General features: G+C 44.0%; 2 protein-coding genes across 3 annotated transcripts; both read left to right on the forward strand.

Moving 5' to 3' along the window:
- The first annotated feature begins 877 nt into the window (after positions 1-877).
- On the forward strand, positions 878-4,497 carry LOC110512064 (popeye domain-containing protein 3). The gene is made up of 3 exons (XM_021592665.3): positions 878-2,999; positions 3,109-3,217; positions 3,779-4,497. The coding sequence occupies exons 1-3, from the start codon at positions 2,497-2,499 to the stop codon at positions 4,106-4,108; spliced, it is 942 nt and encodes a 313-aa protein (XP_021448340.1). The 5' UTR covers positions 878-2,496; the 3' UTR covers positions 4,109-4,497.
- A 140-nt stretch (positions 4,498-4,637) lies between these two features.
- Positions 4,638-13,995, forward strand: popdc1 (popeye domain cAMP effector 1). 2 transcript variants are annotated; one of them, XM_021592659.3, is made up of 9 exons: positions 4,734-5,059; positions 5,719-5,995; positions 6,714-6,838; positions 7,497-7,684; positions 7,853-7,961; positions 8,191-8,358; positions 11,373-11,514; positions 11,920-11,967; positions 12,758-13,995. In XM_021592659.3, the coding sequence occupies exons 2-8, from the start codon at positions 5,731-5,733 to the stop codon at positions 11,958-11,960; spliced, it is 1,038 nt and encodes a 345-aa protein (XP_021448334.1). In that variant the 5' UTR covers positions 4,734-5,059; positions 5,719-5,730; the 3' UTR covers positions 11,961-11,967; positions 12,758-13,995. The 2 variants fall into 2 exon arrangements, with proteins under 2 accessions (XP_021448328.1, XP_021448334.1); XM_021592653.3 differs by lacking the exon at positions 11,920-11,967 and having other exon boundaries at positions 4,638-5,059.
- Positions 13,996-14,986: the final 991 nt, after the last annotated feature.

Consider the following 14,986-nt stretch of genomic DNA (forward strand, 5'->3'; position numbering starts at 1 on the left):
TCTGACTGCCTGTCTCTCTTTCCCTCTCTCTATCTGTCTCTGACTACATGTCTCTCTTTCCCGCTCTCTATCTGTCTCTGACTGCCTGTCTCTCTTTCCCTCTCTCTATCTGTCTCTGACTGCCTGTCTCTCTTTCCCTCTCTCTATCTGTCTCTGACTACATGTCTCTCTTTCCCTCTCTCTATCTGTCTCTGACTGCCTGTCTCTCTTTCCCTCTCTCTATCTGTCTCTGACTACATGTCTCTCTTTCCCGCTCTCTATCTGTCTCTGACTGCCTATCTCTCTTTCCCTCTCTCTATCTGTCTCTGACTACATGTCTCTCTTTCCCTCTCTCTATCTGTCTCTGACTGCCTGTCTCTCTTTCCCTCTCTCTATCTGTCTCTGACTGCCTGTCTCTCTTTCCCTCTCTCTATCTGTCTCTGACTGCCTGTCTCTCTTTCCCTCTCTCTATCTGTCTCTGACTGCCTGTCTCTCTTTCCCTCTCTCTATCTGTCTCTGACTGCCTGTCTCTCTTTCCCTCTCTCTATCTGTCTCTGACTGCCTGTCTCTCTTTCCCTCTCTCTATCTGTCTCTGACTGCCTGTCTCTATTTCCCTCTCTCTATCTGTCTCTGACTACCTGTCTCTTTCTCTCTCTCTCTCTCTCTCTCTCTCTCTCTCTCTCTCTCTCTCGGACAGATGAAGACCTAAGGGATAGATACTTCTCTCCCCTCTCTCTGCCAAGGTTGTTTAATGCCATGGCCCAATTAAGACCATCTCTCTCTAAGTTAATGAGGGAGAAGGTCCACCATTTGCCAAACCTGAACTTACACACACACACTCACACACTGGCGTGTGGAGGGTATAAGTCCTATTTATAGACAGGTTGGGTTTATGATAGTCTTTGTATAGTTGGCAGGCCACTGGTAGCTGGCACAATCTACATCACATTCTCCCTGTGTTTAAATGTAGTTGTACACTCACGTACACACAGTGCTTGAATTGGTCCGGTGCACAGCAACACCTCTAATGTTGTACTGGTTATGTTCATCTCAGACTGGAGTGTGTCCCGGGGGATCAACACTGCTCCAATATTTGCTCTACAATATGAACATTGACTATGTCGCCTAAAATGTACCAACGCTTAAAATGAGTTGCACCTCTTTTATAATGAGATTGAGTTTGATAACCAGGGTAGTGTGTTGGTGAGTGTGTATGTTTAGTGCTCTGAGCAGCCCGTGGTGCAACCACAATGTTGACCTTAGACTGGAGTGTGGGAAGGGAGATAACCACTCCTAGCAACAAGTCACTCACAACAGCTGAAGCCAGGGTCCGATTCCACCACTACATACCTTCAGACTGTCCCTTACTGTTTCCAATCTCCCATAGACAGCTGTGGTAACCTTCAGTTTGAAAAGAGGGCAAGAATTCCTCAGAGAGAGAGAGAGAGAGAGAGAGAGAGAGGGGGACTGAGTGAGACAGAGGTGGAGGGCTGAGAGAGAGAGAGCGAATGAGAGAGAGAGAGAGAGAAAGCACTCATACAAACACAGAGAGCACTGACACAAACACAGAGGATGTATCTAGCTCTGTCTGTCTGACATACTGAAGGATTTGGACCCAGGGGATCTCTGCATGTGATTGCAGCATGTCCTAAATATTTCACACCGCCTGAGTTTTCAGTCCTCTGCAGCTCTGTGATTCTCAATGTCACCTTGACTGTCTGGTCAGGTAGGCAGCAGCTCACCAGGGGAAACTGCAGTGGGTTATTTTAGCCCAGATAGATCACTGCTGCCTCCCTGCCTCCCTACTGCTAGTCTACCACTGTGATTTATGATGTCCTGGTCTGAAAACAGAGAGATCAAGGAGTGGGAAAGACACACAGATACAGACACACACACATACACAACCTCTCATTAAAGTTGAGCTTTTTTATCCACCCTACTCACCTTTACACCTATAACAAGTAGTGGAAGTGTTACAGCCCTACTGAGTTGTTGGAGACCACCTTCTGTCAGAGACCTTGGAGGCTTGTCATTCATCATCACAATCTTCTCTTGATCAGGCAAATTCATAACCCCATCATCACAGTATATGTTTAGTGAGTTTGAGAATTATCTGAGATTTGCATTGAAAGGTAAACATGTTAGGCCTACTTGGTGTTGTTGTGTAATGTCATTTGCTCAGGCTGTAATTTGTTGAATGAGTAATTTGATATCCATACATCTTACATCTCAATATCGCATTTCAATTATTGGATATATCCTAGACGTCATGTGCATAGAAGATATGGTTTGGTTGAGCCCGATAGAGCTTTAATCAGTTGGATGTCAGGACCAAGCGGAGCAGTAGGCTCCTTAGCCACCCCCGTCCCGATACCCGGGTCATATTTTAAGAGGTGATATCATCAAAACTTAGGGCGATTAAATGTTAGGGTGGAAGTCTCCGTGACGTTCCACTTATTCGTTTTCTCTTACCACCTCTCTGTTTTCGAAAAAGTGACGTGCTCCCCACGCGCGACAATGGAGGTGCCAGAATTTTTCCCACCTCCTGAAAACTTAACGGCGGCTGTCGTGCACCCATTATGCGAAGAATGGAAGGGGGGATCCGAGGTTGCCATCTTCCACCTCGCCAGTATCTTCCTTGTTTTGGGGTTCATGGGAGGGAGCGGGTTCTATGGGCTCCTCTACTTGTTTACCTTTCTGACGCTCGGTTTCTTCTGCACAACCATTTGGTCATGGTCGGACGCGTGCACCACCGACACCTTTTTGTGGAATTTCGCTCTCTTTGGGGTATGTGCAGTTCAAGTGGTGCTTGTCGCCTACCGACTGAGGAACGTTACTTTCGAAAAGGAGTTTCAAGATCTGTACAGCTACCTGTTCAAAAAGCTGGGGGTGTCGCTCACCCACTTCGGCAAGATAGTCGCCTGTTGTGAAGGGGACATCCACACTATAGAGAAAGACCACTGTTTTGCCATGGAGGGCAAGACTGCAATTGATAAGCTGTCCGTTCTTCTGTCCGGCAGGTGCATCTGAACTTCACTTTAATATTTTATACAACTGTATTTGATGTTATGTCATATAAAATCGCCTAATGTCCCACTTTTTAAATTTTTTTTTATTTTTTTTTTACAGAATTCGTGTGACAGTAAATGGAGAGTTTTTACATGACATATATCCTTTCCAGTTTCTCGATTCACCTGAATGGGACTCTCTCCGGCCGTCAGAGGAGGGACTTTTCCAGGTAAATAGTAAACTGATCGAATAATGCTAATTTGGGCTAATGTGTCTGGCATATACACTGAGTATACAAAACATTAAGAACACCTGCTCTTTCCATGACATAGATTGACCAGGCCAATCCAGGTGAACGCTACTGTATGATCCCCTATTGAAGTCACTTGTTAAATCCACTTCAATCAGTGTAGATGAAGGGGAGGAGACAGGTTAAATAATACTTTTTAAGCCTTGAGACAATTGAGACATGGATTGTGTATGTGTGCCATTCAGAGGGTGAATGGGAAAGACAGAAGATTGAAGTGCCTTTGAAATGGGGTATGGCAGTAGGTGCCCGGCGCACTGGGTTGTGTCAAGAACTGCAATGCTGCTGAGTTTTTCACGCTTAACTGTTTCCCGTGTGTATCAATAATGGTCCAACACCCAAAATACATCTAGCCAACTTGACACAACTGTGGGAAGCATTGGTCAATATTGGCCAACATCCCTGTGTGGGTGCAGCTCAATATTAAGGTGTTATTCATGTTTGGTATACTCAGTGTATAAGCGTTCGTGTTTTCTTTCCCAGGTGACCCTGCGTGCAGATAATTGCTGTAGGTACGTTTCTTGGAGACGTAAGAAACTGTACCTACTCTTCGCCAAACACCGCTACATCGCCAAGGTCTTTGCGCTCGTGGTGCGGAATGACATCGCGGACAAGCTGTACTCCCTCAACGACAAGGCGTTCGACAGCCGCGGGTTCCGATATGATCTCCGGTTACCCACCTACTCTCACGTGCCCCCGTTGCCTGAATTAGACCGGACAGATGCGTTCCTACGAGTCCCAGCGCAATATGACCATGGACACCGTGCCCGTGTCCCTATAACTATAACAGCACCGAAAGAGACTGTCTCGTGACTGGAACGGAACTCTTTAATGTTTGTTTTTCATTAATGGATGTTGTTTTTGTCTGTTTGTTATCCTCAAGTGCTTAGGCTATAGATAGGGCATAAGCTATGTAATTTACGCATCAACATAGAATACATTGTAGCACATCAAGTAACCCTCCACTTGGTTTCCATACATAATGCAATAGGCGCGTGTGTGTATGTGTGTGTGAGAGAGAGATTTTCTCTGCATCAAAATACCAGCGAAATGTTACCCCTGATTTCTGCTTATGTTTTATATATGCACTTTACTATCTGTCTGTCTTAAATTGAGACTGTATATTCAATTTCCTTACTGAGTTTTTTGGTCGATAGTTGTGTTTAATCGTAATAAATTATCAACAATGCAATGTAACCCTATACGTTTTGTATCTCGAATAACTTTCATTAAGCCTACAACATTTTCCTCGGGGAGCGTGAATTTCTGTCGAGCAGCCAACAGGTGAGTGTCAATCACTTTCTCGCGCTGACCATGGCGCTGACCTTGGTGCTGATCTCATAAATACCTGCTCTTGTCAACCTCATCACGCAGCTCATGTCACCTCTGGATGGGGAAGAGGCACTGTTCAATTAGGTTTACCAACATCTCGAAACACATAACACGATTCACTCGACGGGCTTCATAATATTATTTTCTAGGAGTTGCTCGCTGCTAGGCTATATTTTCAGTTAAAGGGACGTTTTACCTCCCCCTGTTGGCGTGCCCGGACTATGCTGGTGCGCAGCGGCGGGGTAGTGTTGACTGCTGTCCCCTCGCCTTGCCCATTTTAGTCAATGCCTGTCAGTTCACTGGAATGCGCGACTCACATTGTGCAGTCCCCCAGCTCGCGAGGACATACATTTATAGCTCCTCATTACGTGTCCATTGTTTTCAATTCATTATCCTCTCCAGCGACGCCTTTGATCGATTGTTGTCAGATTGGTAAGTTACATCTCCAATTTTCTGTTATCTTACTCTGACTGAGTGGTGAAAGGAAAGTTACCGCTATTTCTTAAGATTCTGCCGGTGCGTCCCGTTAATTTTCTACAAGCAGGGTATTGTAGCCGACTCACTTCGCACGTTTTCCATTTCCATTTCACAATCTATATCAAATATTGTCGTGCGTCAGTCGGGAGATCCGCTCAAAACCCAGTTGAGGTTGATATTTTCCCTTAAAGTGAAACCTTTCAATATCACTCCAGTGCTGTATGATCGGTGTGATGAATTCCCAGGCTATGTACAGTATTAAATCTGTTAGTTGATGAATCAAGTATTATGTTGACAGTGTCAGTAGGCCTATAAGCATCTAAAAAGTTATTCTAATGCATAAGTACATAAAATAAAACATTTGGAAATACAGTAATCTGTTAAGAAAATCTGTTGAAACCTGAGGAGATTGTGATAGTGACAAACTAATGTACACTATGAGAACAGCAGCAGTGTGAATTGAAATTTCAACTGCTAAAATCTGCTGTTTTTACCATCAACACTGTAACACTTAACTTGAAAGGTACCAACATAATAATACATTCATAACATCTACATACCCCATTCATAAGCAGTACATAAACAACCACAACACCCTCCCCACCTCTCTCTAGGTGAGGATCAGGATGTCTTCCTCTCCGGAGATGACCAGTAGCCTGTTCTACACCACCCTGGCCCCCCTGCGGTCGGCAGTCCCTGGGTCTGTACCCGGGGCTGGAGGTGGAGGTCTGGTGATGACCACCATGGAGCCCAACATAACCTCCTGTGAGGAGTGGGAGGAGGCCCACCACCTGCTCTTCCACCTGGGGAACCTGTCTCTCCTCCTGGGCCTGGTCATCCCCACCACCCTGACCCTGCACATGATCCTGCTGCGCCTCATGCTGATGACAGGTGTGTCCATACTGGCCTCTGCTGGCCCAGATTACAGTCCAACTCGGCGGTCATGATACGATTGCATTACAAACTTTTCAGTTTCATTACCAGCTCTACCACCACAGTATCTCTCCCTTCTCTTCAAAGTATTCACTTGTTCCCTACATCTCAAGGATTCATATGCATTGAATTGCTGTTAGAAATATGATACAAACACTATCGTGAGTGAACGAGTCCACACTTCCTGGAGAAGGGGGAGTTGCTGTGGTAGTACAGCTGGGAAAGACACTGAGTAGAGTGGAATGATATCGTATTATGACCACTACAGTATGTTGGTGGTAGTACAACTGGGAAAGACACTGAGTAGAGTGGAATGATATTCATATAATATGACCACTATGTTGGTGGAAGTACAACTGGGAAAGGGACTGAGCAGAGTGGAATGATATCATATCATGACCACCATGTTGGTGGTAGTACAACTGGGAAAGGGACTGAGCAGAGTGGAATGATATCATATTGTGACCACTACAGTATGTTAGTGGTAGTACAACTGGGAAAGGGACTGAGCAGAGTGGAATGATATCATATCGTGACCACTATGTTGGTGGTAGTACACCTGCCTACTGGAGTTTTTTTCAAGCTAGTTTAAAAATGTACCGCTATAGGGCAATATGAGGATATAACTCAACCAATAATAACTAAAGTGTGCTTTATTACTTCCTGTCCCTGACAGGAAGCTGTCTGTTCATCACCTGGGCAACGTTGTACCGGTGTAACCTAGATGTCATGGTGTGGAACGTGGTCTTCCTGCTGGTCAACTTCATGCACTTCTTCTACCTGGTCTACAAACGCAGACCTGTGAGTTCTGCCCCAACCCAACACAGTCCAGTTAGAGGCAGACTGTGGTCCGTTTATATACCGTACATACATACAGCTTAGAGTAGGTACAAGTTGCCTGGAACAGTTATTTTGATGAGGACTTTTGGATATGAGTTTTCCATTGTGTCTTTCAGCGGTGAGACAGCCAGTCACATCCCCCTGGCGTTGGGGCCACTGTCTCTCTCTACCCAAATGAGATGCAGGTCTTTCAAATGCACTGCTGCCACCAGGGGACTTTCAGTGTGTAGGGGGCCTTCACATACCTGACCACCTCTCCTCATAACGAGGAAGGAAGTTATCTATACATCTATATTGCTGTCCTCTTCACTCCCATGTCTCCACTCCTCCCTCCACCTACTAAAACTGAATGACATACATGAGTGAATTATGTCCTATCAATTCAATATCAAGGATGAGTAGAACTAGGTGGCCCTCACTTTATATTGGCTGCTGTGGTGACATTGTCTTAAAGACTCTAAAATATGCTTCATGCCTGGTCCTTTATGATACGCCCTGTGGTTATCCACCCTGAATCAGGAGCCTAGCTCAAGTCACGTCAATCATCCATCATAACGCTTTATATTCCCCTCTGCCAGCTACAGACAATGAGCTGTAACCGTGCTGTGTCTTCTGTCAGATTAAGATTGACAGGGAGCTGAAGTCAGTGTACAAGCGGATGTTTGAGCCCCTTCACGTGCGCGAGGCCCTGTTCCAGAGACTGACGGGCCAATTCTGCACCATCCAGAGCCTGAAGAAGGGACAGGTGTATGCTGCCGAGGACAAGACCTCCGTGGATGAGCGCCTCAGTATCCTCCTTAAAGGAAAGTAGGTATCACTCTGAGACATCTCCCTGTCAACTATCTACCATGTCATTCCATCCCCGATTTTCCATGAATGGTGTTTGAGAAAATAAGGTTTAACATTCTGTGTGCATCTGTGTGCATTTGATCCGTCCACGGTCATCCATGTTGACTATACGTTTTTGTGTAACAGAATGAAGGTGTCATATCGAGGTCATTTCCTCCATAACATCTACACGAACGCCTTCATTGACTCCCCTGAGTTCAGATCAACCCAGATGAACAGAGGAGAAAAATTCCAGGTAACTAGACACTCAGATTATTGAATGTACCATTTATTTATTAATTGTATTTCTTATTTTTTATTTGATATATATAACCCATTTTACCACTTACCCATATTCCAGTTCATAGTGTATCCATACTGGGTAGACCAAACAACACAAGTACTGTTGGCATGATTAGGTCATGATAGGGCAGGTTTGATACCATGACAACCTGTCATGGTATCAACCTGTGATTCATTTACAGGTGACCATCATGGCGGAGGAGAATTGTAAATTCCTGTGTTGGTCCAGAGAGAGGCTCACCTACTTCCTGGAGTCGGACTCCTTCCTGAACGAGGTGTTCAGGTACCTCATTGGCAAAGACATCACCAACAAGCTGTACTCGCTCAACGACCCCACTCTCAGTGACAAGGTGGGTTTAGTCACTGTTCAGAAACTGAGACACTGTAGTTTCTATTTTCTACAAACATACACGGAATGTACAAAACATTAGGAACACCTTCCTAATGTTGCGTTGCACCCCCCTTTGCCTTCAGAATAGCCTCAATTTGTCGGGGCATGGACTCTAGAAGGTGTCGAAAGCGTTCCACAGGGATGCTGGCCCACGTTGACTCCAATGCTTTCCACAGTTGTGTCAAGTTGGCTGGATGTCCTTTGGGTGGTGGACCATTCTTGATACATATGGGAAACTGTTGAGTGTGAAAAACCCAGCAGCGTTACAATTCTTCACACCAGTGAACCTGGCACCATACCCTATTCAAAGGTACTTAAATATTTTGTCTTGTCCATTCACCCTCTGACTGGCACACATACACAATCCATGTCTCAACTGTCTCAAGTCTTAAAAACCCTTCTTCAACCTGTATCCCCTTCATCTACAATGGTTGAAGTGGATTTAACAGGTGACATCAATAGGGGATCATAGCTTTCCCCTGGATTCATCTGGTCAGTCTATGTTATGGAAAGAGTAGGAGTTCCTAATGTTTTGTACACTTTGTAAACAGTGTAATTGTGATTTGGTCATTAACCTTCCTAAATTAAGAATTGTCTCCTTAGATTCAATTATTATTATAATAATTTTTTTCACCTTTATTTAACCAGGTAGGCAAGTTGAGAACAAGTTTTCATTTACAACTGCGACCTGGCCAAGATAAAGCAAAGCAGTGTGACGCAGTCTATATACAGTGTGTGCAAATGAGGTAGGATAAGGGAGGTAAGGCAATAAATAGGCCATAGTGGTGAAATAATTACAATATAGCAATTAAACACTGGAGTGACAGATGTGCAGAAGATGAATGTGCAAGTAGAGATACTGGGGTGCAAAGGAGCAAAATAAATAAATAACAGTATGGGGATGAGGTAGTTGGATGGGCTATTTACAGATGGGCTATGTACAGGTGATCTGTGAGCTGCTCTGACAGCTGGTGCTTAAAGTTAGTGAGGGAGATATGAGTCTCCAGCTTCAGTGATTTTTGCAGTTCGTTCCAGTCATTGGCAGCAGAGAACTGGAAGGAAAGGTGGCCAAAGGAGGAATTGGCTTTGGGGGTGACCAGTGAAATATACCTGCTGGAGCACGTGCTACGGGTGGGTACTGCTATGGTGACCAGTGAGCTGAGATAAGGCGGGGCTTTACCTAGCAAAGACTTGTAGATGACCTGGAGCCAGTGGGTTTGGTGACGAATATGAAGCGAGGGCCAGCCAACGAGAGCATACAGGTCCAAGTGGTGGGTAGTATATGTGGATCAGAGAATCACCAGCAGCAAGAGCGACATCATTGATGTATACAGAGAAGAGAGTCTGCACAAGAATTGAACCCTGTGGCACCCCCATAGAGACTGCCAGAGGTCCGGACAACAGGCCCTCTGATTTGACACACTGAACTCTGTCTGAGAAGTAGTTGGTGAACCAGGCGAGGCAATCATTTGAGAAACCAAGGCTGTTGAGTTTGCCGATAAGAATGTGGTGATTGACAGAGGCAAAAGCCTTGGCCAGGTCAATGAATACAGCTGCACAGTATTGTCTCTTATCGATGGCAGTTATGATATCGTTTAGGACCTTGAGCGTGGCTGAGGTGCACCCTTGACCAGCTCTGAAACCAGATTGCATAGCGGAGAAGGTACGGTGGGATTCTAAATGGTCGGTGATCTGTTTGTTAACTTGGCTTTCGAAGACCTTAGGAAGGCAGGGTAGGATAGATATAGGTCTGTAGCAGTTTTGGTCTAGAGTGTCTCCCCCTTTGAAGAGGGGGATGACCGTGGCTTCTTTCCAATCGTTAGGGATCTCAGACGATTCGAAAGAGAGGTTGAACAGGCTAGTAATAGGGGTTGCAACAATTTCGGCAGATAATTTTAGAAACAGAGGGTCCAGATTGTCTAGCCCGGCTGATTTGTAGGGGTCCAGATTTTGCAGCTCTTTCAGAACATCAGCTATCTGGATTTATGTGAAGGAGAAATGGGGAGGCTTGGGCAAGTTGCTGTGGGGGGTGCAGGGCTGTTGACCGTGGTAGGGGTAGCCAGGTGGAAAGCATGGCCAGCCGTAGAGAAATGCTTATTGAAATTCTCAATTATCGTGGATTTATCAGTGGTGACAGTGTTTCCTAGCCTCAGTGCAGTGGGCAGCTGGGAGGAGGTGCTCTTAATCTCCATGGACTTTACAGTGTCCCAGAACTTTTGGAGTTTGTGCTACAGGATGTAAATGTCTGTTTGAAAAAGCTAGCCTTTGCTTTCCTAACTGTCTGTGTATATTGGTTGCTAACGTCACTAAAAAGTTGCATATCGCGGGGGCTATTCGATGCTAGTGGAGTACGCCACAGGATGTTTTTGTGCTGGTCAAGGGCAGTCAGGTCTGGAGTGAAGCAAGGGCTATATCTATTCCTGGTTGTACATTTTTTTGAATGGGGCATGCTTATGCAAGATGGTGAGGAAAGTACTTTTAAAGAATAACCAAGCATCCTCTACTGATGGAATGAGGTCAATATCCTTCCAGGATACCCGGGCCAGGTCGATTAGAAAGGCCTGCTCGCTGAAGTGTTTCAGGGACAGTGATGAGGGGTGGTCGTATGACTGCAGACCCATTACGGACGCAGGCGATGAGGCAGTGATTGCTGAGGTGTATTTGGAGGGCAGGTTGGTTAGGATGATATCTATTAGGGTGTCCGTGCTTACGGATTTGGGGTTGTACCTGGTAGGTTCATTGATAATTTGTGTGAGATTGAGGGCATCAAGTTTAGATTGTAGGATGGCCGGGGTGTTAAGCATGTCCCAGTTCAGGTCACCTAACAGCACGATCTCAGAAGATAGATGGAGGGCAATCAATTCACATATGGTGTCTAGGGTACAGCTGGAGGCAGAAATAACATAATTATGATGATGATGGTGGTGGTGACACCGATGATGACGATAACGATGACAATGTTTACATGAACAGGCAGCGAAGAAGATGGAGCGTCAGCCCAGCCTGTGCTCCCAGGTCTCTATGATGCAGATGAGGAACAGCATGGGCAGCACCAGTGACACCGATGACATCCTGAACCAGATCCACCGTGGAGGCTCCAGTGGCTCTTCACATCGTAAGTTTCACCGCCTCCCATCAAGCTGTGATACTATTGGCCCATCTGTCAGTATCCAACAACCTGATTAGCTATTGAGTCTGAAAAGGACTGACACTATCATGCCACCTTTTAATAGTGACAAGTTTTGATTCACGGTGGATCTTTGCCAGGTCAATAGTAGCTGTTAAACAGTCCCTTAATTTACTTAAATCATGAGGCATTATGGGTATCCGCGGTTGAGTCCGTCTTCGTCGTTTAGCCCTCATATCCTCTCTGGTGTGTGATGTTAACAGACACTAAATCCTGGTTTATTCGGGGTTTAGCTCCAATCTGACAACATTGTTTACTAGGTGTTGTGTTCTAGTTATTCTCTGACATTGTTTCTCCTGTCCCCTCCTCCTCCACCTCCTCCTCCTCCTCTAGCTGTGAATCAACCCACTCTCTCAGATCACACCTTGCCCTGAAGGGGGTGTAAGACTATCTCTTTTCTCTCCCTCCCCCTGCCCTCAAATTCACCTTCCTAATGCCTGAGTCCCAGATCTGTTTGTGCTGTCTTGTCAACTATCATTTGGCTTGACAATGACATAGGAGTTGGCAAGACAGTTGAAACAGATCTGGGACTCAGGCTAGTTCATTCCCTCAAACCCAACCCTAAATATTTAACCCTACAGCTCTGCACTATGTTGCCTGTTCTAAAACGAGTGATCCCCGGTAACCTGGTTTGTTGTTTTAACATCTTCAAAGTTCAGTGTTTAAGAGTAAGACATCATTCATTCATATCATCCATCCTGTAGTAATAGTGCTGCTGTACAACTCCTACTGGAACATGTTCAGTATTTAGGCATACTTTAACCCCAATAGCTTCTACATTATCCTGTTGCAATTTCCATATCAAATGTAGGGGTTGAATTGCAAATGTGAGTGATATGTCTGGAAAAGGATTCAGAATGATTTTGTTTTCTTATCATGTTGATTTAACTTCACACTGTCTTCCCCCTGTCTCCAACACAAACATACACTATGTGAAATTAGGGCCTATCTGTGTATTCTGTCAAATGTGTGGTTGTGATTCTGTTTTGTTTTTAAAGTATTGTCATATGAGTCAAAATGAAGGCTTGTGGAATTTGTGACCTATGATAACCTTGTTTGTGTCACCTTTAGGGTGTGTTCGTCTGTGGCCATATGAAAACACACACACAGTTACATAAAAAAACCACACACACCTCTATTCCTACGCTAACCGTTGGGTCCTTTTTTCCAGAAAAATCTCCTGCCTCCAAGACATCCAAAACGATGAAGCCCATTGAAGAAAAAATAGAAGACGACGTCTTTATAGAGTCTGAGCCAGACTCTCCTGTTAAGAAACGGCACACCCCCACGACAGCCATAGAGGAGGTGTAAGGAGATGTGATATTATCCTACAACAACACCACTGATCACCCACCTATCCTGTAATCTGATACAGACCCTGGTTAGTTATGGTAGAATAACTTACAACAATAGCTTGAAAAAGGCTTTTACATGATCAAAATATCTATCTACATATAGCTGGAAAACAGAACTGTAGATTTTGGCATCTCACGTTGTCTTGTAGTGTTTGGTATTATTGTGAGTTTGTAGCTGTTGTACTTTTTAAATCCTGTTTTTAAAATCCTGTACAATGCCTTTGCTTAGCTCTTATTCTCAGTGAGTGTTCCAAAAGTATTACGTGTCACAACCACAACATTTTAGTGTAAGCACAACCTCTGAGGAAGGTTTCTGTTAAACCTTTTACTCATTGTGTGTCATATTGTGTGATTAATTATCTTATTTGTGCACTGAGCTTCTGCAGTGTTGTGCTTTGATGAATGCACATTTAACATGTTAAACCTCCTGGTCAATGCTAACCATTTGAGGCTGTTGTGCTGTTTTTTTCCAGTGTACAAGTTTGGGATCACTTTTTTTATGCCATGATAGTTACCTTATATTAATTACTCAAGAGGGAACACTTGAAAAAGAAATCAACAGAAATGATGGATAGCTCGTAGACCTCTGCTTTTTATCCTATAGCGCCCCCTAGGAGCTATCATGAGTACTACCGGTTTATTTTCTTAGTCTGAACTACTGTCACTGTTTAAACCAGGTCAATGTTCAAACACATTCCATGGAGGGCATGTTTTGTTTTTTCTTCCAATTAAGACCCAGACAACCAAGTGAGGGGAGTTCTTTACTAATTAGTGACCTTAATTCATCAATCAAGTACGAGGAGCCAAACAGAAACTCGGCCCTCTGTGGGATGAGTCACATCCCTGAAAGATCAACCAGACCAAAAGAAGAGGTTAGCAACAGGCTTTATTATTTCAGTCAAATAAACCTTTTGAATATCTCCGACAAACCATGATTGATGTAACAAAAAAAATGGCTTTGAATACAATGAATGAATTGAATATAATTCATTCATTCAGGCCAACAGGAAAACAATAAAACAGATATCAGTGCTCTTTTGAGACGTTAAGACAATCTTCTGCTTTGGAGGAACACTTGATTGTATAATACAACCACAGCGCTGAAAAAACATACACAAGGGTTTATTTTTTAACAAAAACGGGAGTTCATCACATCACAATATGTACTGGATGTGGGCTACACAACAGTCAGTGCTTTCTGCATTGTCTTTGGGACATATATCTCCACAATAAGTGCTTTGGTTCAGTCTGTATCCACATGGCTGCCTCAACTGTTACAGAAATGTTGCAGAATAGTTGGGGTCAATTCCATTTCCATTTAGTCAGTTCAGGACGTCAACTGAAATTTCAATTCCATTTTTCCTAATTGCTCTCCAAATGGACTTGACTGAATTGAAATGGACTCCTACCCTGTTACATAACCATGAGGTAGTGATTCACTGTTGCTTACCTGTTATGAATTGATCATTAATACACATTATTAGAAGATATGATCCATACAAGGTTAAAACAATATCAGTAGTTACATCAAACTCTGAGGATCAGAGAGGTTACAACACATAATTCACTGAGGTGTTAAAGTTGCCATATAAACAACAAATATGACTAAATCATAAATTTTTTTGTCAGATGAGTTTGACAGAAACCACAGTTCCATGTCCAGCAGTGATTTGATGACAGTAAAAAACATTATGAACATTTCTTACATAATCATCATTATTTGAATCTAAGGAGAAATTCATAACTTAGGATAGTGACGAAATTACAACTACACTGAATGTGCAAAACATTAGGAACTCCTGCTCTTTCCATGACATAGACTGACCAGGTGAATCAAGATGAAAGCTATGATCCCGTATTGATGTCACCTGTTAAATCCACTTCATTCAGTGTAGGAGACAGGTTAAATAAGGATTTTTAAGCCTTGAGTCAATTGAGACATGGATTGTGTATGTGTGCCATTCAGAGGGTGAATGGGCAAGACAAAATATTGAAGTGCCTTTGAAATGGGGTATGGTAGTAGGTGCCAGGTGCACCTGTGTCAA

Source organism: Oncorhynchus mykiss, chromosome 3 (genome assembly GCF_057628025.1).
Source record: "Oncorhynchus mykiss isolate SJ-2025 chromosome 3, ASM5762802v1, whole genome shotgun sequence".
Classification (NCBI taxonomy): domain Eukaryota; kingdom Metazoa; phylum Chordata; class Actinopteri; order Salmoniformes; family Salmonidae; genus Oncorhynchus; species Oncorhynchus mykiss.